Source organism: Phlebotomus papatasi, chromosome 1 (genome assembly GCF_024763615.1).
Source record: "Phlebotomus papatasi isolate M1 chromosome 1, Ppap_2.1, whole genome shotgun sequence".
Taxonomy (NCBI): domain Eukaryota; kingdom Metazoa; phylum Arthropoda; class Insecta; order Diptera; family Psychodidae; genus Phlebotomus; species Phlebotomus papatasi.
The window spans coordinates 42,627,562-42,648,404 of NC_077222.1; the positions used below are offsets into that span (position 1 = coordinate 42,627,562).

General features: G+C 37.3%; 5 protein-coding genes across 8 annotated transcripts in view; 2 read left to right on the forward strand and 3 right to left on the reverse strand.

Moving 5' to 3' along the window:
* The window catches only part of LOC129808890 (nucleosomal histone kinase 1), a 2,369-nt gene extending 777 nt beyond the window's left edge, over window positions 1–1,592 (forward strand). The window contains exons 2-5 of the mRNA XM_055858830.1: window positions 1–42; window positions 111–180; window positions 241–437; window positions 508–1,592. Coding sequence (XP_055714805.1) covers window positions 1–42; window positions 111–180; window positions 241–437; window positions 508–1,533 — 1,335 coding nt within the window. The 3' untranslated portion in view covers window positions 1,534–1,592. The remainder of the gene's footprint in view (window positions 43–110; window positions 181–240; window positions 438–507) is intronic.
* On the reverse strand, window positions 1,584–2,238 carry LOC129809421 (UPF0545 protein C22orf39 homolog). The gene is made up of 2 exons (XM_055859239.1): window positions 2,083–2,238; window positions 1,584–2,025 (listed from the first exon to the last, which is right to left on the reverse strand). The coding sequence occupies exons 1-2, from the start codon at window positions 2,158–2,160 to the stop codon at window positions 1,636–1,638; spliced, it is 468 nt and encodes a 155-aa protein (XP_055715214.1). The 5' UTR covers window positions 2,161–2,238; the 3' UTR covers window positions 1,584–1,635.
* A 36-nt stretch (window positions 2,239–2,274) lies between these two features.
* Window positions 2,275–3,278, reverse strand: LOC129809398 (18S rRNA aminocarboxypropyltransferase). The gene is made up of 2 exons (XM_055859226.1): window positions 2,864–3,278; window positions 2,275–2,804 (listed from the first exon to the last, which is right to left on the reverse strand). The coding sequence occupies exons 1-2, from the start codon at window positions 3,163–3,165 to the stop codon at window positions 2,339–2,341; spliced, it is 768 nt and encodes a 255-aa protein (XP_055715201.1). The 5' UTR covers window positions 3,166–3,278; the 3' UTR covers window positions 2,275–2,338.
* LOC129809127 (uncharacterized) overlaps window positions 3,273–20,843 on the forward strand; it is a 30,674-nt gene continuing 13,103 nt past the window's right edge. Inside the window, exon 1 of one of the 4 annotated variants that reach the window (XM_055858964.1) lies at window positions 3,273–3,522. Coding sequence is in view for 1 of the 4 variants with exons in the window: in XM_055859144.1 (XP_055715119.1) it covers window positions 3,503–3,522 (20 nt within the window). In the remaining 3 variants the exon portion in view is untranslated. Of the gene's footprint in view, window positions 3,523–17,664; window positions 17,903–20,843 lie in introns of those variants that run through there. The other 3 variants (XM_055859144.1, XM_055859085.1, XM_055859027.1) reach the window with 3 other exon arrangements.
* LOC129808802 (RING finger protein nhl-1-like) lies at window positions 3,424–17,355 on the reverse strand. The gene is made up of 5 exons (XM_055858740.1): window positions 16,921–17,355; window positions 13,997–14,212; window positions 13,239–13,889; window positions 12,677–13,177; window positions 3,424–3,713 (listed from the first exon to the last, which is right to left on the reverse strand). The coding sequence occupies exons 1-5, from the start codon at window positions 17,257–17,259 to the stop codon at window positions 3,561–3,563; spliced, it is 1,860 nt and encodes a 619-aa protein (XP_055714715.1). The 5' UTR covers window positions 17,260–17,355; the 3' UTR covers window positions 3,424–3,560.

Below are 20,843 nucleotides of genomic sequence, written 5' to 3' on the forward strand. Positions count from 1 at the left end.
GCCCCAAAAAATTCAGATGACTACGAGTATGTCCTGAAGATTGTGAGTAGTTTGTCAGATGGAGAATTTGTCTCCCTGGATGACTATGTTTATGTTTTTTTTTTTTGCAGGAACCCTATGAAAATGGGCCGCTTTTCGTGGAGATGCACTTCTACATGCGGAACACAAACAGAAGTGATAGTAAGTGGTTTTGTGGGGGCACTGTGTGGGCGGAAGTTGATTTATGGTGTTTTTTTTTAGTTGAAAGCTTCAAGAAGGACCGGCGCTTGAAGAGTTTTGGTATGCCATATCTCGTTGGCAGAGGGACACCTGAATTGCAGGGGGAGAAACATAGATTCTTGATTATACCTCGATATGGGAGTGATATCTGGAAGATATTCATCAACAATGGCCGGCAGATTCCTCAGCACACAGTCTACAGACTGGGTATCCAGATGGTGAGTGACAGCTTTCCCTGATTTAGAGATCCGGGAAGTGTAGGAAGATCAATTTGATTTTTTTCTGCAGCTGGATGTCTTGGAATATATTCATGGGAGGACTTATATCCATGGAGATCTCAAAGGTGCCAATATTCTGTTGGGATTCGGAAAGGGTGGAGGGGCTCAAGCCCATTTGGTGGATTTTGGACTTGCTACGCATTACACCATGAAGGAATTCAAGCCTGATCCCAAGCAGATGCACAATGGCACGATTGAATACCTCTCCAGAGATGCCCATTTGGGTGTCCCAACCATGAGGGGTGACTTGGAAATTCTCGGTTACAATCTCATTCAGTGGTGTGCCTCAAAGCTTCCCTGGGAAGCTCCGGAGATCCTCAAAGTTCCCATCAAAGTTCAAGAAGCGAAGGAAAATTTTATGGGAGATTTGGAGAAGAATTTCAAAGCTCTCTTTCCGCGAGACTTGCCGCGCCCCCTTTTGCACTTTATGATCCATGTGCGAGATCTAAAGTACGACCAGAAGCCGGACTACAGCAAATGCCGACAGATTCTCGAGAAAGGTCTCAAGGAGCTGGGAAAAAGTAATTCCGGAGATCTGGACTTTTCTGGCACCGCAGGAGCAACTTCCAAAGTCAAGAAGGAAGTAATAAATGCTTCTAAGAGATCTCCTAAGCCCCACAATGATCCAGAATCCCTTTCGCCGCGCAAGAGACCACGGACAAAGCGTGAGAGGGATCCAACACCGCCCAGAGATCCAACGCCTCCCACGCCATCGCCCAAGAGGAAGCCCAAGGAGAAGGTTCCAACTGTCCAAGCGCATGTCGCTAAAGCTTCCAGGACTAAGAAGACGTACAAGGTTAATGTGGAGCTCGATATAAGCCTGGATGCTGATGTTCTGGTCAATGTTAAGAGGAAGCCCAAGACTCCAACGACAAGGAAGAGTCCCCGAGCAAAAGTTTCCACTCCCAGAGTCGCAAGTGACGACGATGAGTGCATTCCGGCCACGGAAGATGAGTCTCCACGCAACAGGACCAACAGGATTAGGAAGACATTGAAGACAGGAAAGACTCTGGTCCAAATTCACAAGGAAACTTAACACAATTTTGTATTTTCCATTTAAAAGCATTTGTCTAATAAATTTTCTCATTGAGCCTACACGGATAATTTATTTAGTGATATTCTACATCCCCTGAAGCTGCTACATCACTGAACACAGAGAATCCTCTTTGGCAGGAGCCATTATTCCGTCTTTTTCCTTCGATTTCGCTGCCAAATAGGTATTTTCATTGTTCTTCACAAACCACTCCGGCAGTGGAGAATTCCATTCTTTCGGTGGGGAAGTCCTTTTCTTCCATGTATCATTTGCATTGTGTGCCGCCATCCTCCGGTGCCGTCTCTCATCTTCACTCTCCAGAAGTTTCCGGCCGGCGACGATATCTCCCTTTTCCTCATACTTCACGCAATTGTCATAGTCCTTTCCCCACTGTGAACAATCTATAGACTCTCCATAGATAAAGTACTGGTTAAATCTAGCCTTGATACTCTTGCAATCCTTGAATTCCTGTCGATACAGGAAGCAAGGACGACTCTGGAAAAATAAGTGAGGTTAGAATTGCGTCAGGGTGTTTGAAAATTACAAAATTACCGCCCACAGTAGATTATCTCGAACTTCCTGATCACTAAGATCATCTGAGGGAGTCTCAGGCTGTCCACCATCAGGCATTTTTGCCAGAATTGCCAGTTATAAACAAAATTCCCACCAGCAATTATTTCTCCTGCCCAAAAACAAAAATAAACTGAACATAACCTCACAATGTAAAAGAAAAATACACAAAAATTTTCAATTAAAATGCATTTATTGAGGCTTAAATAGAATAAAACAGCCATATAAATATATAGATTTACTCCTCAGACTCTGAGGATGCCACAACCGGCCAATCCGGAACATTTTGAGTTTGCTCTTTAGCAGCATTCTCAAGGTATTCATTCTGCGCAGCTAGAATCTCAGCTGATGTCTTGCATTTTCCATATGCTTCGAGTAATTCTGCATTTAGGGAGACAAAGGAGTGTCCCCAGCTGAATTTACTCAGATACCAATTGGCCTCTGCCTTGAATCCAGTAATAAACATCGTGGCAGCAATAGCCTCAACGCAGGACAACTGACAGGGTTTTCCGTAGTTGATGGGATTTGCTGCCACGAAGAAGGGCAGAAGGCGTGGATGGGGTGATTTCATCTTGCCAAAGGGGGTTTGATCAATTTTGGCCCAAGAACAGTCAACAACGGCAATACCAGCATTCTCAACAATCTCACGATCTTCTGGGCTCACAGTTTTCGTTCCCACGGGTGTCAGGACAAGTCCCGGAAATCTATGACAGCAAAAGTGTATCCTCAAAGGAGTACTAAAAAAGGGATTTGGGGCACAAACCTCTGACCAAGCTTGAGATTCCGGATAAGTCTGTGACGAGCAAGCTTTCTTCCGGAACACTTTCGAGGATCGCAATGATTTAAATCCCACATGGCCACTTTAAACGTGGGTGGGGAACCCAAGTCTTCTCCTCCAGAGTCATCAGAGGATGTATCATCTCCAGAATTGGTAGAATCCTCAGTTGATTCTTCATGAAGATCAGCCGCAGTTTCAGCTGAATTTTCTGCCTTGCCCTCTTTATTTGAGCAGCGAACTTTGAGCTTCCTAAACTGCTTGGTCATTTTCTTGTGATTTTTATTCATTTTGAATTAAAATAATATTTAAAAACACTTAATTATTTGTAAATTTTCTGCACAATTCCTCTATTTACAATTTTATTACTGGACGTCACGCCCACATGTTTTGATGTCAAAATCAGCTGGCCATGTAAACATTCAGTTGTGGTTTTCCCATGTTTGCGTTCAGATTGCGAAAAAAGTTTCCTTGATTTTCCATCATAAAATCATGAAAAAAATTAATTGAATCTTGAAATTTTTAAGTGTTATTGTGTAATGAATAAATAGTCTATCAAATAAGTGCTTTATTAGATAAATTCATTAATTATTTCAAAGAAAAAATTACAAATTTCTTTTGGTCATCATGCAGCAAAAAATGAAGAGGTTAGTAGACATTTTCTCAAAATTTCAGATATTTTTTTTTATTGAAAAATCTGCACTGAATGATTCTTGTGATCACTCACGATGACCTCAAGGTCAGGAGTCACGTGAATTCCAGAAATCCATTTGAAAAATCCAGACGACCGTCCTCGTCCTCTGATTGTCCTTATCAAATGCCCATCTTTAGTAAAGATCTAAAAGACAAAATTCATCTTAGGGGAGAGTAGGGAGTAATTACAAAATGATTGTGGCAATTAACTATTGCCCTATCATATTCTTGATAATCACAGTTAATAATGTCATAGTCCGGCGAAACGTTGTCCGATTGATTTTATATTTACTGGGAATAAAGTTAAGTATAGCAATGGCGGGGCACGTAGAGGGGCCATTGCGGCCTTAACGCTTCCTCAAACGATATTCAATAAATTAAAAAAAAAAAGTATACAAACAGTTCAAGGACACTAAGATAATAACTCACCGGAAACTTTCACCCTATTGAAACCGTTTTTAATGCTGGCACTCCATGAAGGAACAAGGCGGAACAAGGTCTTCCCGCAAGGGGATTTCTAGTTTACCGTTAGCGTTTTTACTGACTTTTAAAATATCTTTTGTTTAATCTTTTAACCCTTTAAGGACGAGATACTTTTTACGGACCGAAAATCAACAATAAAAATGAAACTGGTAAACATAATCAATGATAAGTTTTTACTAACTTTTGAAAGTCCAACAGAGTCTGATTCGGTGTAATACACTGTGCGACACGTTGTGGGTGTCTTTCACAAGAGTGCCAAACGTTAGAGGGTCATTTAAGGATCTCAAATCTGAAATCCATTTGTCCGGATCACGTCTAGATTTTTTTTTTAAATATGCATTTTTAGTTTTTTGCTTTTTCTAAAATTCAAAAATTTATATTTCCGGTCCTATTTATCCGGTGGTAGTCACATAAAGCTAAAATGACCCAAAATTTCATCGTCCACAACTCTTGTGAACATATTAAGAACCTACGAAGAAAATAAAGTATATTTTTTTAAAGATTTTTTGAGTGCACCCAAAACTGTGCATATTTCTGTATTTTTTCGATTTATAATTTGCCTCTATGGACGATAGGAACAAAATTAGCCCACAAATTAAAATATTTTTTTGACAATACCACTGCATGATAATTTTCACTCTAATGAAAAAAAATTACGTATGAGCATTGTAGTTTAAATTTAAAAAAAATCATTGCTTTTTAAAAAAGTTTTTTAACTTTTTAAAAAAGTAGTTTAAAAAAGCATTGAGGATTTAAAAAATCGTAATTTTTGAGCTTAAATATTTACTACACAGCAAGTAGCTAGAGACTTGTAAAAAATATTCTAGATATCTACTTTACAATTGGGTACAAACATTAGAAAATAATAACTTTAGGTAGTCAGGGAAAATTATTTTCTTTATGGGACACCGGTGTTTCAATCGTCCTTAAAGGGTTAAGCTTTACATAAAACCTAAAATTATCCAATTTGGATTAAAAGTGGATTATTAATTCATTTAAGAAATATTGCGTTAAATTAGTACTTCAAATTGTTTTTTTGATAGGGTATGGGGAAGTTTTTGAAAAAAAAGCTACAATGCCATATAGAAGAGATTTTAGGAATATTCTCATGTTCGTTTTTATGTCTTTATAAAGCTTTCCGCTTATTACATGATTTTTTTTAAAGATTAGTGATTGTGGAAGTGGAAGTGATTTATTGATTCAAAATTTCGAGTTTATATACAAATAATTTTGCTAACTAATCCATTTTCATTGTGGGAAAATTATTTTAAAAAAGTGCTTGATGAGCAAAGAGAAGAGAAAAACAAATGGCTCAAGTAGCCGCGCGCGTCATAGAGGAAAGCCCGTGCGGTGTCAATTGTCATTGCACCGCAAGGGGCTAATAAATTCGTCGTTGCACCGCAAGGGGCTAATAAATTCTCTTCTCTTTGCTCACTAGCATATCCCGGCCGGAACAAATGTTATGCAATATTAGATAAATATTATATACTAATAGGTAGAGTAGGCCTACTATAGTCGGGATAGTAGGCCGATTGTAGGCCTACCCTCCATATAAAAGACTGTGTCGTTTTACTAGTGGAAGAGACTTTTTGCCAGCATTAGTATTGGTGTGACTGCCGTGTACGTGTGAATCACAATTATTAATTTTATCATCTGATGAGGCCATTTTCTTACAGGAAACGTAATTCTTAAGCTTCATTGGCTACTTTTCTGCCTCTTTTCGTATAAATCTTTGCAAAATAGTAAAAAAAATTGCACATTTATTTTCGATGTTATTGTGACAGTGGAACATATCAGAGACACTGTAGAATGAGTGGAACATATCTCGGACAATTACAGAGTACGAATATCATATATTTTTAAATGAAAAATATAATACAAATCGGACTCAGATTTTTGTCAGACTAGTATCATGGAAATATGTTATAACTCCGATTTTGTTCCGGCCGGGATTGTTCACGTATGAACATCCTGGCCGGGGCCAGTATGAGCTGGTTGAGAAATCCGCAGCTTTCCAAACTTCTCGGCCAGTGTTTCCTTTGGTTTGTGGCACTTGCTCCAGAGCCTTTTCCACTGCTTCCGGGATATCCAACAAAGTAGACCAATGATGAGCAAGACGGATCCACTGCTCACTGCTGGATGAGTTATAATTTCTCCGTATGTTGGTGGTTCGGGCACTTCCACATTTTTGGCTTGGTGGAATAAGTTCTGCCCATTGATGATTGGCTTCGGGTCAATTATAGCGATCTTTCTGAGTCCGGAAGACTCTACGACTGCAAACTCTAAAGGCTTAATGTATGTAGCAGAAGCCTTCATATGGTGTTCTATCGTTGAATGAAGGGTTTGCCTCTTGGTTTTGATAACGCAGCCTTCTTTAATCCGGAGAATTCCAGCATTCTTCAGCAGCTTCTCTTCTCGATGCCCCTTACAGATGACTGCAACGGACGTAGGTTGTGAAGCAATGAACAGCCACGTGTTTTCCATTGCTAACCTCTTCCACAACGTCCCCTCTAAGCGTACGGCTATCATCTCACATTTGGTTTTTGGGTGTCGATGATATATTTCGTCGATTACACAATTAGGGTTCTGGTCCATGTTGTGCAAGAGACTTAGTCTACAGTAGTATTTCCCGGAACCGATAGGAGAACACTGATTGTGTCCATCCTCTAATGTGAAGTAAATCTGTTTGTTGAAATCGATTCCCATTGTGTCTGCTTCTATTTCTGGCACGATGAATGTGCCGTTTTCCACTGCAACGGGAATTGGTGTTATGTGAATGAGGTGAAACTCATCCTTTTCGAGAATGGGGAATTTCCCGAAGATGACAAGTTCACCGTCCCGAAAGATATAGTCACTTGGCTCTCGTTGCCGTCGGGATATATCAAAGTCTGGACCGATGTGCCTCAATGTCCTTTGAATGGTGTCTTGGAGAATTCTTCCCATGACGAGGCTATGTAAATCTAGCCTACCATCTTTCGCGAGTTGAATGTTGGTCAGTTTCCTGTCGAATTCCTCGTAACAGTCAGCAACATTGATGTAGGTGGTTAAAATGTCAATGCGCACTCGGTTGTGGTCTATTCCAACATACCAGTTGGCCATTTCACCTATGGCCTCGTTGATCTGCATGATTTTTTCATCAAATTTCCGAAGTTTGTTTTCTATTATGGTGTTGGACAGATCCACCTTTGTACTCAGCATCAATGATTGTTCCTTGATCAGCTTCTGTGTGTCTTCCTGTCTCTCCTTGAGTTGATCAATGCTTGCATATACTTGATCATTAACCCCAAAGAGATATGTCACTGCTTGGCCAAGTAATCCACGTTTTTTGCGTACACCTTGTTTTTCTGATATACGGTTGATTTCCTCAAGTAAATAATCCCTCTTATGTTGGAGATGATTGATGTTATGTGTGCAAGTAGTATCAGCGTCCGACACGGCTTCGCTTGCTGTTTTGCAGGCCAATGACATCTTGTCCCAGATTGCGTTGATTAGTTCCTGATCTCTTTGAGATTCAGCTGTTGTATATGTGATTTCCACTTGAAGATTCCCACGTTGTAGACGTGCAATCCCCATCTTCTCAATGTAAAGTCCCGGTTCTGGAATAAAAACTTCAATGTTGGGTTTGTCTGGGTTGTTAGACGTAGCTAAAATAGTGCTGAACAGCATGAAGATCATGAGTACAGCATGAAGTATTGATGTTGTCCATCTGCAAGGAGCAACTTTTGTAATTTTCTTTAGGTTAGAAACCATTGAAGATGTCTTCTTTCTCCTGAGCCTCTTTGACATTTTGATATTGGCTGGAGCATCTGTCGAGTTGGCCTTTTCAGTTTCAGATCCTGAAGGTAAATCCTTGTTACGAGTGGAAAGATCGGAATCTTGATCATGGACGTTCGTAGATAATTGGCAGAGCTTATGGACTGGTCGATCCTTCTCATATCCTCTGAACTTCCCGGTCGCCACTTGGATTATTCCATCTGGATCCGAGTATGATTTTACATCAATTTTAGAGAATCCCCCAAAGTGGGGTCTTGCGGGCGGGCGGAACTCTAAGGCATTTCTATCAGCGGTCCGTTGTTCTGTAGTCACATCAGTTGCCTTCTTGGGTGTGTCGTCATTTATATCCCAAGGTTGGTCTAGTTGTTGATTCCATTTGATAACAGAGATCATGCTTATTACTCGTGGAGAGTCTGATGTGGTCGATGTTTTCCCAATCAAAGTCCACCCAAGTTTGGTATTTTGCATAGTGAGATGTCCATCTTGGACTTTCCTTAAGTCGTTCTCCACGATGTATGTGTACACGTCAGCCCCTAAAAGTAGATCAATTGGGCCGGGCGTCATGTAAGTCGGATCAGCAAGAATCTTGTTGTCGTGATTATCTTCTTGTAGTTGTATTGCCTTTTCTGGCAAGGAATTGGTGATTTTCGGTAGCACGAAAGCGGAAATTTCCATCGCAAAAGATGACGGAAATCTTGGACACATGGTAAGCTGGACTTTGTAACGGGATGAGCCAGCTGTTGTTTCTCCTATTCCAGAGATTGTAGTGTTGATTCGGTTCTTCCTAAGTTGAAGACTATGAGAGGCATCTTCGGTGATGAAACTTGCTTGTGATCCAGGATCTACAAGAGCTCTCAGTAACTCCGTCCGCCCAGATGTTGACTTCACTTTCACGAGCGCTGTTGCCAACATGACAGTGTGTTCCTTGCGGATTGCAAGGGATTTGACCTCTTCGTCATTTAATGTGTCTGTGTCGGAAGCAGTTTCGTTTGTATTATTGGACTGCTCATTCTCCTCTACCTCCTTCTTAAAGTGGAGAAGAGTGTGGTGTGGTTTTTGGCATTCGTAGCATGTTTTCTTGCTGAAGCATTTCTCATCGCGCTTATGCATGAGGCAATTTACACAGAGTCCCAGTTTGTCAGCCATTTTCTTCCGGTTCAATGTGTTCAGTTCTACGAACTTTTCACATTTAGTTATTGAATGTTGTTTTTTGCACATACCACAAGACTGAACTGTGGAATGGAAGGTTTTCTTGTTGGTTGAATTTGTAGCTGCCTCTGGCTTAGCTGATTTCTTGCCCTTGCTGAAATTCAACAGATTATGGTGTCGTTTCATCAAGAACTCCAATAATTCCTTTAATGTTGGCATTATTTTTGCGGAATCCAAACTTTCATCAAAGAGTCGCTGTGTTTCGTTGTCCAGCTTCTTCATGGCGATGTGCACTATTATGGCCTCCCATTCATTGGTTTTATAACCCATGTTAGCTAGTCCAGTTAGACATTCCCGAATGGCACCATGAAGGGATGAAAGGTCCTCTGCTACGCGATGCTCCAACTTTTTATGGTCGACAACGATGTCCAAGTAAGAAGTAATAATGCGTCGGGGATTATTGTAGCGTTCCTCCAGTATCTCTAGAGCGGCGATGTAGTTAGCGTCGCTAAGCCGAAGGGTTGAAACCAAGGTTGCAGCCTCCCCCTCCAAGTAAGAGAGAAGATATTGAAATTTGGTCACGTTCCCCAGATTGTAGTTGCCGTGTATGACGCTTTTGAAGACATCATAAAATTTATACCAATCCTTATAAATTCCGTTAAACTTTGGAATTTGAACTGGTGGGAGTTTTGGCAAATGGGTTTTTTGCCAAGCCGGGAGATGACCTTGTTGTTCACCATATTGCCCGTAAGGTGGCAGATATTGCCCTGGATTGTAGATTGATGTGACTGGCTGTACACCATATGCAGCCCAAGATGGCCAGGTATTGACGTTTCCCAAAAATGGAGGGTTGTTCGGAAAATTGTTCACCCCTGTTGTTGTAGAAGGTAGATTCCAAGTTGGCGTAGTTGTATTGAGCGGGTGCTCAGTCGTGGTGATGGGTTGATTCCATCTGGAACTAGTAGTAGTAACTGCGTTGTTGCTGGTTGTCGCAACCCTGTCGTATTGACGTGGAATTGTCCCAGTGTACACGGCCTGTGTAACTACTGGTGTTGTTGTTGTTGGGATGACGTCAGATGAAGATTCAGACGTCACTGTTACACCTTCCATAGTACTGGAAAGTTTTGATGGTCGAAGTAACCCCGCATCTGATGGTGGAGTATCGTCCGACTCTGAGTTAGAGTCAAACTCAGGGCAGTTTTTGATTTTTTGCATAAAATCCTCGTAAACCGTTTTGGTTTCTTGGTATAAATTATGCAGGATATAAGGATGACTTCCCGGGAGCTCAGATGTGAGAGTCGCATTGTTGGTCACGAACTGCCTCCAATATGAGTTGAGCTCCTTAACCTTGTTTTCAAGGTAAGGCGCTTTCCATTTGCTAGGGCCATCCTTCTTGAAGTTCGTCCGCAGCCTTTCGATGGTCTTGGCGATGCTCTCCTGCTCCTTTAGAATGGTGCTGGTTTCCATTGCTGTTCGGATTTAAAGTATTTCTTCAAACCAAAAGCTTGATGTCTCGATGGGACCACGATAAATTCTCTTCTCTTTGCTCACTAGCATATTGTTCATGTATGAACAATTAGGTTAAATCGGATTTTTAAAAATATAGAACATTTTTCTTTAAAATAAAATTTTCCCATGATTATTATATATTTATTGATTTATATAACCCATTTGAAAATGTTTTAGGGTTTTAGAGAATTTTTGTGGATCTGCATTCGTATTTACAAATCATTTAATATCTATAAAAAAAACTACGTTTGATACCTTTATCTTAAAAAAACTAATATTCAGTCTTTGAAAAATGAACCGGAAGTGGTTCGGATAGCCGTATTAGCTATCGGAACCTTTTAAAATCATCAAAATCAAATTAAAATAGGATTTATGTAGATATTTTCAAGTAAAGTCTAAATCTAATATCTAAAAGTCTTTTTGTCTAAGAACATATCTTTTGGGACATCATTTTCAAGATTAAGCGCAATTTGGCTCTGGCTATGCTTTTGAATTTGACTAATTTTTAAAATACTGTCATAATCAGGTCAAACTGGCTGGTCAGCTGTAAGTACTATCGGTTTAGTATTCTAAATCTATGAGCTATTCTTTGGATATCACTCTGTCCATCCATACATTAATATTTAGCTAAGAATAAATCTATAAGCTAAACGATTTTAGATAGAGACATTGAGTTTTCTGGAAATCCTCTAAGTTGACTATTGCATCATGAACTTTTCCTTTAGTTTTCCGTTATTCCTCGCCTTCTTTCCGAAAACCATGTTTTGATGTATGATTCATGTATAGGGTAAGTGTGCCAAATTTCGGTACAGTTGCATGCAAGCGCAAAAGTCTCAAGTTTGAAATGTAATATTTTTACTAGAAATTGATTTTTTTGTTACTTTTTAATAAGGAGTATTTCTTGAAACCTCTTAGACAGTTTATCGTCTTTATTTTCTCTAAATTCATTCTTAATCATTTTTAAAGGGAATAAAAATATAGACATAACATTGGTGCCCTATTTCGACCACCTTCATTCTCATAGTTCCGTGCCCTCCCGGAATTCTTTTAATGTCTTTTTCAGATCATCGTGCTCGTCGAAGCAACATTTTTTTTGTTATTTTTTGCATTGTATATTTTCTAGAGTATGCAAAACCTGAAAATCATGGATATTCGAAGAACAAAAATGTGGCCGAAATTGCAAGCTGGCCGGAATTTGGCACACTTACCCTAATATAAAAAATAACATTGAATAATTCTTTCTAATTATTTTTGAAAGTCAAATATTTAAAAGCTTTAAAGAGCTTGACCTCTATCAGAGTAATTTTGAATATTTTGGAAAGGTTTTGGAATATCGGAGTAGTCTGAACGGTGTTCAAGAAAATTATCAAACGGGTTTTGAATCGACAAAAAACGGGTTTTGAAGCTCTATTAAATTAACTCTTTCTACCAAAGAAAAATTTCAAAAATACTTATGGACCTTATGTGCTGGACACACTTACGACTGGTGTCTACACACTAGAAGCAATTTTCGTCAAAAATTGCCTTTTTTTAAAAAAAATCTGACGTTTCTGCCTACAAGGATAGGGGAAATTTTCTTTAAAAAGGCATTTTTTAAAGAAATTTCTACTAGTGAGTAGAGGCCATTAAGCCGAGGGACGGCTTAACGTAAATATAATCAAAACAATAATGAATAAATAAAATAAACCATTGTGAGGAGATCTCGACCTCGGAGCAGATCAAGGACAAGGTGTCTGAATAAAATTCAGGAATCTTGCTTAGAAACGCTTTAAGATCGAACCCGAGCATCTTCCTGAAGTGGCGGTGGATTGACAGGCGTGGGCTGCTAAACGGAATGTCATGGGCTCGCGATCTCAATAGGGATAAGCTGTTGAAAATGAGGATGATGATGATAATGATTACACTAGATTCCCGCATTAGTTTCCCACTAACTAAGCCGTTCTTAGCTTAGTCCGATGGACGGCTTGTTAGTCACAAAATGATGGAAATATAATCTAATCATTATTTTGATTTTAATTACGTTAAGCCGTCTCTCGGCTTAAGTCATATGTGTGTCCAACACATTATGGAATCTTATGGAAATTTTGTCAAAAGGATATTGCATTGCTTATTGCTTCTAAATTAGACAAAACTTTTTCTCATATTTTATATGGAGGCCAAAGTCATATGCACTCGCTGTACGAATAATTTTACCTGAACTCGAGCATTTCCACTGTCTCCTAAGTAGATGAATCCATGTATTCCAACTGTAAGAACCTCAGGGTATTTCAATTGTCCTCTTTGGGTGCCCATTTTTCCAAATTCACTAACTTTCTCGCCCAATGCGTTGAAGATCTTCACCCTGCAGTGTCCACTGTCAAGGATAACAATATCGCTTCCATGAAGGGCTATTGCTGTTGGTGACTGAAGATCAGCGAGTTTTGAAATGGTTTTCTGAACTGCCGAAGCAATTAATTGTGCTTTCTTGACTTGACCGATTTGAAGGATCATTTGTCCAGTGATTCTATTGAGACACTGGACACGATCATTTCCAGTATCACAGACATAGATGGTGTTGTCAGGGCCAAGGGTTATTCCCTCTGGTGATCTGAGACATCCCTCGGTATCACCCTTGGAACCAATCATTCTCTGAAGTTCCCCATGGCGGGAAAACACAAAAATGCAATGCTTCCATTTGTCTGATACAAATATCTCCTAGAATATTATATTCTAATTATAATACTATAAGAAGTCAACTAAAGAATTTAGTATTTACTTGGGAATCACTAGAAATTTCAATGCTGTGAGGATATATCATTTCTTCATGGAAAATCCTGTGAATTATACGTCCTTTCTTTCTTTCAATCGCAAAGATAATCTTACTGTCTGATCCAGCGACATACAATAATTGTTCTCCAACAATTTCATCAATCCAAGGAGCAAGAAATATTCCCAGTGGACGAGGACATTTTTTCCAGGAGAGTTTGGGTCTGAAATCCCTGGAGATAATGTACTTTGTCAGAGTATTCTTGTCTTCCAGTGGATTGATGTCTTCTTGCTCCAGGGTATCTTCGTCAGTGTCAGTGTTTTCGCATTCTGGATTATTTATTTCCACTCTCAATTCTTCTTCATTGAAAATCATCCGAATGTCGCCCCATTTGGAAATATCTTGCAGGATATCTGATACTTTTTTGTGCATCTGAAGGAAATAAGTGCTAGCCTCGTGGTCAGGCTCCATTTGATGAATTTTCCCATTCAAATCTTTCTTTGTGCTCTCAATTGCATCCACAATTGTCTGATATTTTTCAGTGGCTTCATCAACCATCTGTTTCGCACTCTCAATAGCACTAATTTCTTTTTGTCTCAATTCCTGGACTTGACTCACGACAAATTGGCTAATATGGCTCCTCAACTGTTCCATGCGATCCTAAATATATATTTTTTCTCAAGTGAGATTAAAAGTTTATTTCTATAGTGAATTTTCAAAAATTTCACTGTACCAGATTACTTTTTTTATGGTTCATTGTTACTGACCTTTATGTTGTCCAATTTGTGTGTTAGACACTCTTCGGCATTCTTTAACTGATCAGACAGGTTGGAGAGTTGATTTGTGAGATCAGCCATATGAGAGGTCCAGCATATTTGGCAGAATTTCTGGCGACAGTGGCTGCAATCTCTGAATAATTTCTTATCAGAGCTTGAAAATTCAGTTGCGAACGATACCATTTCACATTTAACGCATCGTTCCTCCTGGAAAGTGATGTATTTTTCTTAATTCAACTCTTTATCAAAAATTTTCTCAATAAAGAAGAACTAATTAAAAGCAGGGGAAGGGTTCCTGGCTTTGAACACTTCATATTTTTTTCATTATTTTTTTAATGAATCCGACCTAATTTTTTCAGGAAATGCGTGACTTAAGACTAGCTATTAAAATATAGGTATTCCCTTAAGATCAGATTTATTAAAAGAATATGGGAAAAATATGAAGTGTTCAAAGTCAGAGTGTGTGCGAAGCCTGAAAGCCGTCCCTTAATATCGAAGAACATGACTAAGGTTCTTTCGCTTCCGTTTTTGGGCATGTACCATTTTATAGGGGATACCGGTTGTTATAAAATAGATTAAAACCAGTCTAAAATAATATCAAAAAAGAATTTTGGATATCCAGTTGAAGCAGATTTAGATTAGGAAGTTCAAGTCCTTCTATATGAATTTTCAATCTAGACCTTACTGGCAAAAAGAAGTACGTACTTAGGGGCCATATACCGCTAATGTTTATCTAGATTTATTCCCAAAATATGTATGTAAAAAAATGAATATCGATAAGTGTGACTATTTTGAACAAAAAGAGGTGTCTTATTCTTTAGTGTATTTTTTTGATAGAATGCTGACGATAAGAAGTTCAAGTAAAATAAGGAGATTCCCGCCGGATGCGTAATCTGAGGTAGGCGTAGACGTAATTGGGACGTAACTGAGGAATATGCATATAAGCGCCGGAAGATTTTTTAAAGAATTTTGTGTTTTAGTATCCTGAAAGCATTAGTTGTATGAAAAGTTCGAGTAAAGACGTCTTAAAAAAATAGTATAATTTTAAGTGCGAATCGATTATGTAATCCAAGTTTAATTTAGATCTGATAATATTTTCCTATCTTGCAAGCCAATTGAAGTTCATGTGTTAGTGCATTTTTTAAAATGGAATTAAAGTAACTTTGCGGAGTGAATAAGTCTTTTGATAAAATAGGATTAACCCTCTAACGGTGTTTTCTTTAATATCCGAAAAAAGTTCTAAAACAATGTTTTCTAGGATACTTATGATCCAATAAAGTCGAAAAAACCATCCATTCTTCATTATCTTTTTTAGTTTAGACGCTAGGTGAAAAAATATAATTTTTTTTGAAACTCTTTTTGCTTCTAAAATTCACATTTTTAGTTTTTTCAAATTTTTTAAATAAAATATACAAAGTAGAATGACATATCTTTCAGTAAAAAATAAAATTATTTTAGTCAGATAACTTCAAATCGGTATTTTTATGGAAATTGGAAATGAGTTTTTTTGCACAAATATTTTTTGTTGCTTTTTCTCTGACCTGTCACACAAAACTGGGAATAGCAACAAAACGAAGAGTCAAAATGAGTTCAAACTTTCAAGAGATGTTTATAAGATTATTACCGAGAACCGAGAACACTATAGCACTTTTAAATAAATAAAACCCTTATTGTCGCTGTAAATGTGATTTTTGTGAAGACCGCCTGGAGGCGGTCTTACCCGTTAGAGGGTTAAAGGCAATGGAAATTCATTCTAAAATGGTAAATGAACTAGGGACATCTCCTCCTTCAAAATCATTTGTTTTCAGTTGGTCACTAGAGTTTGAAGGTGTTCTGCAATAATTTAAGATGAACCGTGCAGTGGATGTCTAAAATGCTTACCAATCCAAAAATCATGAAAATAAATGTTATTTTTTATGTTAATCCAAATATTATTAGGGCTAAGATTGCTCCTAGACATTAGATAAACATTTCAAACGAATAGATACGACACAGTGTAATCAATGATTTTTTAGCCACTGAAGAAGGTCCACGTCGGAATCGAAAGCTCTGGGCAAGACGAAAAAAGTGTTTTCATTTTAGGGTGACCATTTTTGACTGGCGAACACCGGAAAATCCCTCTCAAAGATACGACACACTTTACAACATAGGATTATGAAAAAAAAACTGTTTGAAAAAGTCATGTTGCTTACATTAAAAACTTCAACAAACATTTCTCAGATTTAAGTTTTACAATCTTACTTTGCAAAACATTTTTATTCTTCCTTTATATAATATAGAAATATAGAAAATTTAAAACAAAACGGGCTTAGGTAAAAACCAACACCTTATTGCGCGACTTCCATTGCAAGCCAATCTTTTCAGACTTATTAAATAGTTTGGCAAAAAATAAATTAGAGTTGTTAGATTTGTGGTTAGATTTTTAGACTTACTGTACGAATACAGACGTTGAAAAATGTAGCAACAAAAAGCACTAAATGCGTTTACATTATTATTAATGTCATAAGTCGCATTAGAATTATTTATCCACTAATTCAACTATTTAATCCTCAATTAATCTATTTATATTGTTATTATTATTTGTCTCGGATGATTAGTTAAAATTCTATCAGAAGAAACTTCTAAAGCCAACTTACAAATGATAAAGATCAAATATTGTGAGTTTATAGGCTTATCACAAGGTTTGCATTAATGCATTTGGGCTTTATTGATAAACAATTTAAAAAGTTTTCCTTATTTTACAATCGCATTTTCGTATCTGGTTCTTTTTCTCGATTGTACTTATTTCGCGAATTCTTCTTTATTATCTTTTCCACGTATTCCTTATCATTTCAATTATTAGGTACAAGTTACGCCTTGCATTTTCTTGAAGTGCCTTATTTGATACTTTAATTGTCTTATTTTGAGTATAATACCAAGTGACACGTTGTTGGTGATGAACTGAGTGAATCAGTGGCACTTCCAACTAATTTAAGAAGGGAACAAATGTAGAGATTTGTGGGAAGATCACTGAGTTGTGCTGTGAAAGTCATCCTGCAGGTTGGGCATTCTCTTGTGCCATTTATGCTGTTGCCAAAGATTGCCTCGAGACATCCATGGCAGAATGTATGCTGACACGCCAGCATTTTGGGATTCTGCAATCGATCGAAGCAAATGGCACATTGAACGAGATCTTCAATTGCTGTCAATGATCCTCGTGTGTCGAATCTCATGCTTTTACTGCGAATAACCACTGGGGGATTTTTATGGGACATTTTCTTAATTTTTTTTTTTGTATTTTTTGCACCCAAAATAAAAAAAAAGGAATTTAGCACACACTTCTTCGGCAATGAATGACGACTGACTGGACGAGGTGGACGATTGTTGAAGAAATAGCAAATTTTAACACTTCCAATTGAAATTAATCTTATCACCCAATCGATTACTCTATCTTTAATTTAATTAACTGAGGAATATATGAGGGGGAGGCAATAATAAGAGTGTTGAACTCAAAATATTATTTATTGAGGTATATTCTTCGTGTGATGTGACACGATACGATGGAAAATTGAGTTATTGGGTGGGGAGGATGCACACAGTGTCTCATGATCAACGGTGATGACGTCGATCTTGGTCAACTTCTTCAGCACTCTCCAGCCATCCACTACAATTTTCTTCGAGTAGTTTAATATCGACTGTCGTTGGAACATCATCATTTCCACCCAAGTGATCGTGAGTTGAGTAGGACCTATCAGGTTTTAGTATAGAGTGCATGTGTGATTATGGAAATTTAATGTCCGGATCATTGAGGAGGTAGAGAGTGCGAGAATGATAAAAAATACTCAGGCAGAGTCAAAAGTATATAATTTTATGCTGCAATCATATAAGGATTAATCCCATCGATCTCAACGTTAAGAAGTAAGAATATAAAGCACAACCTTTTACTAACGATGTCATACAAGATTAAATTTTAATGCGATCATGGGTGAAAATTTGGTGGAAAATTGTGTCACAAATCCCCTAAAAAAATATCTAATGTGCAGTGATCTTACGGTTTTGATTCAATTTACGTGATGATATTCCTATTGTCCACGGAAAGTCCATTGTCTTGCACGTGATCGCAATTGATCATTCAAGTCACGATTAGGAACCACGGTGGCAATTGTCTCAATGAAAATTTGTGGTGGCACACATTGTAGTAATGTCAAGTATATATTAAATAGGAATATGATCAATTGCGATCACCTTCTTCAGAATGATAACCTGTTGTAGATGACTGCGTGCCGGACGATCTTCCTCTTCAAGTCTCATGAGATCATGACATAGTTACGTAAAAGAAAATCTAGGGTTTGGTATAAGAAACACTGTAATACTTTTTCCACGCACTTAATTGATTCAGCAATTGCCATTCCTAATAAGGTATATGTATATATAAACTCAACCTCAATGAAAGTGTCGCAAAATTTTCAAAAGGATCTTCAAATGGAGATTTTTCCCTGACCCAATCATTTTGCAACGGTCTCATTCCGTTTAGCACAGATCATAAATCACTATAAATTTACACTCAATTAATTAATGAAATATTGCAGAGGGGACCACATCATTCTTTTTCTATGTGAGATCAGAGAGAGAGATGCTTTAGAAAATTTATCGTAATTTTTTTTTTATGAACTATAAGTGATTTTGTGCCACCTACAAATGATAATCTGTCTGCAATTTAACTTTATGGGACAATTAAAAATCCATAGAGAGAAATTGCTAGCCATGATCACGCATCAAGACGTGATTCTCGACAGTTTTTTTTTGTGTCTTGATCTCTGTGCCGAGGAAAAACTTAAAAGTTTCCCTTTTCATCCATAAATCACATTAGATGATGAAAGACTGGAGAATTTTTATTAATTTTCACTAAGAGATCACCTTAAATCACCTCAGATCACTCCATAATCACAAAAGATCACACACAGTGCCGTACAAGATCACTTGAAGAGAGATCATTCTATGTCAATCTCATTCAATATTCTCACATTTTCTCATGAACAGATTGTATTTTTTTTATTTCTTCAGAAAATTGATAGGTTAGTCTTTTAACTTTTTCTCTGTTGATCTCATTTATACTAATACAAAAAATATTCGCAATTTTTATGATAACATCTTCGTATTAGGATTTCGGAATTACTTCGCTAATAAAAGTATGATTAGAAGATCAATCAAAGACTTCTTCCACGAAGAGGCGTAATTAAATGCCATGTTCTAAATATTTAGTTACATTCTAAAAAAAGTACTTTTTACATTAGTTTTTCTCATTGTCTAAAAGGAGTACGTACCCTAATTTATTGGATATTAATCTTGTGCAATTCCGTGATCTTGATTTTATTTTCGATGATTTTCTAAAGAGTACGCATTCATAAAATCAATTTTTTGTGAGTTAATACGTGTTGACTTACGTGAGACATGACAAAGTCGGATATTATAAACAGGTGATTTTTAATCGAAATTCTTGGACTGTTTCTCCTCCTTCTTCTTGTTTGACAAGATTGTGCTGGTGGAAGAACTCGTGTTCTGACCCAGATTGCATCTCTAAACGAGCGGTTGTCTCAATATTCAAATAAAACTAATGAAATTGAGAAGAAATATATCTCAATATTTCATTGATAATTTTTTTTTCTAAGTGGAAAAGTTGATTCGATTGACTCTGTCCATGCCATAGTCATAATGGTGAAGAATTGGGACGAGATTCTTATCACACTCCCAAGTTGTCTGACAAAACAAATTCATATGCTTCTACAGACGATTCAACACACCATAATTCATGATGGGTAAACTCGTTATGATCACATAACTTTACCTTTTATAATACTCGGATGTTGCAAGTATGAAGTGATTTTCTTTTAACCCATTCCGGACTAAAATTGATATTTTAGTTGATTTTCTATTTTGAATTTTTCGTCCAATTTGCCTATCTGCATTTCTGTGGTTAGTCAATTTTAAAATTTTGAAAATTGTTTTTTTTTTAACGATTTTAGCAATTTTAGCGGTATAAGTTGTGGTTGCGAAATGATTTAGTGATGTGAATTTAAAGAGTATTGAAGCTTTTCACACAAGATTATTTCGGAAATTATGGGAAAATTTTAATTACTGGAACTCGAGTTATAGAGATAGCCAATTCGATTTTAGTGAATAATAAAATGGCAAAATAAATTCGCGAAGATTAGTACGCATCAGGATTTTATTGGTCCTGAATCGGTCGTTAGAGTTGAAAAAGAATCAAGGGTAGATGTTTTTCAAAAATAATTCGTAATGAATGGATAGGGGAAACTGGGGTACCACCAAACACTTTTGAAAGATGCGATTTCGACTGAATTTCCCAAGAAAACTGTGAATTTTAGAAAAAATGTTGCTTTCCTTATGTTTATATTTATGGGTATAGGCTGCATATTAATGCATATAAGAATAATGTAAAACAATTAAACTTTCCGGAAAAAAGAAAATTACCTAAAGTTCGAATTTTGCGCGCTCTTCAGTTTTGTTTTTGATAAAATCGAAAAATCATTCGTCAATCCTTGATTAAAATTATTTAAGAATCATTGAGAATCATTTAAGGCAAAATTGGATTTTTTTAACTATATTTCTCCTGAGCCTTGAGTGAAAATTCCATGAATGGGTATAAATTTCAGAAATCGAGCAAAGAGGGAGAAGAAGAGTATGACAGATAAGAGGAAAAATTTTGCTATTCAACCTACGCTCGCGACATATACAATTGTGAGAAATTTGCCTGTTTGGTGGTGCCCCAGTTTCCCCTACACCTGTTAAGTTTTTACAAGTGGAATAAAAAGAACGGCGAGAGTTTGAAAATAAGTAG

Bases quoted from the DNA above. Each gene is read 5' to 3' on its own strand.
- LOC129809421 (XM_055859239.1), bottom strand. From the start codon at position 2,160: ATGCCTGATGGTGGACAGCCTGAGACTCCCTCAGATGATCTTAGTGAT. The intron at 2,026-2,082 runs GTAATTTTGTAA...TTATTTTTCCAG, and splicing joins GAGATAATCTACTGTGGGCG to AGTCGTCCTTGCTTCCTGTA.
- LOC129809398 (XM_055859226.1), bottom strand. From the start codon at position 3,165: ATGAATAAAAATCACAAGAAAATGACCAAGCAGTTTAGGAAGCTCAAA. The intron at 2,805-2,863 runs GTTTGTGCCCCA...TTGCTGTCATAG, and splicing joins AATCTCAAGCTTGGTCAGAG to ATTTCCGGGACTTGTCCTGA.
- LOC129808802 (XM_055858740.1), bottom strand. From the start codon at position 17,259: ATGTCCCATAAAAATCCCCCAGTGGTTATTCGCAGTAAAAGCATGAGA. The intron at 13,890-13,996 runs GTCAGTAACAAT...ATATATATTTAG, and splicing joins ACAAATTGGACAACATAAAG to GATCGCATGGAACAGTTGAG. The intron at 13,178-13,238 runs GTAAATACTAAA...ATAATATTCTAG, and splicing joins AAATTTCTAGTGATTCCCAA to GAGATATTTGTATCAGACAA.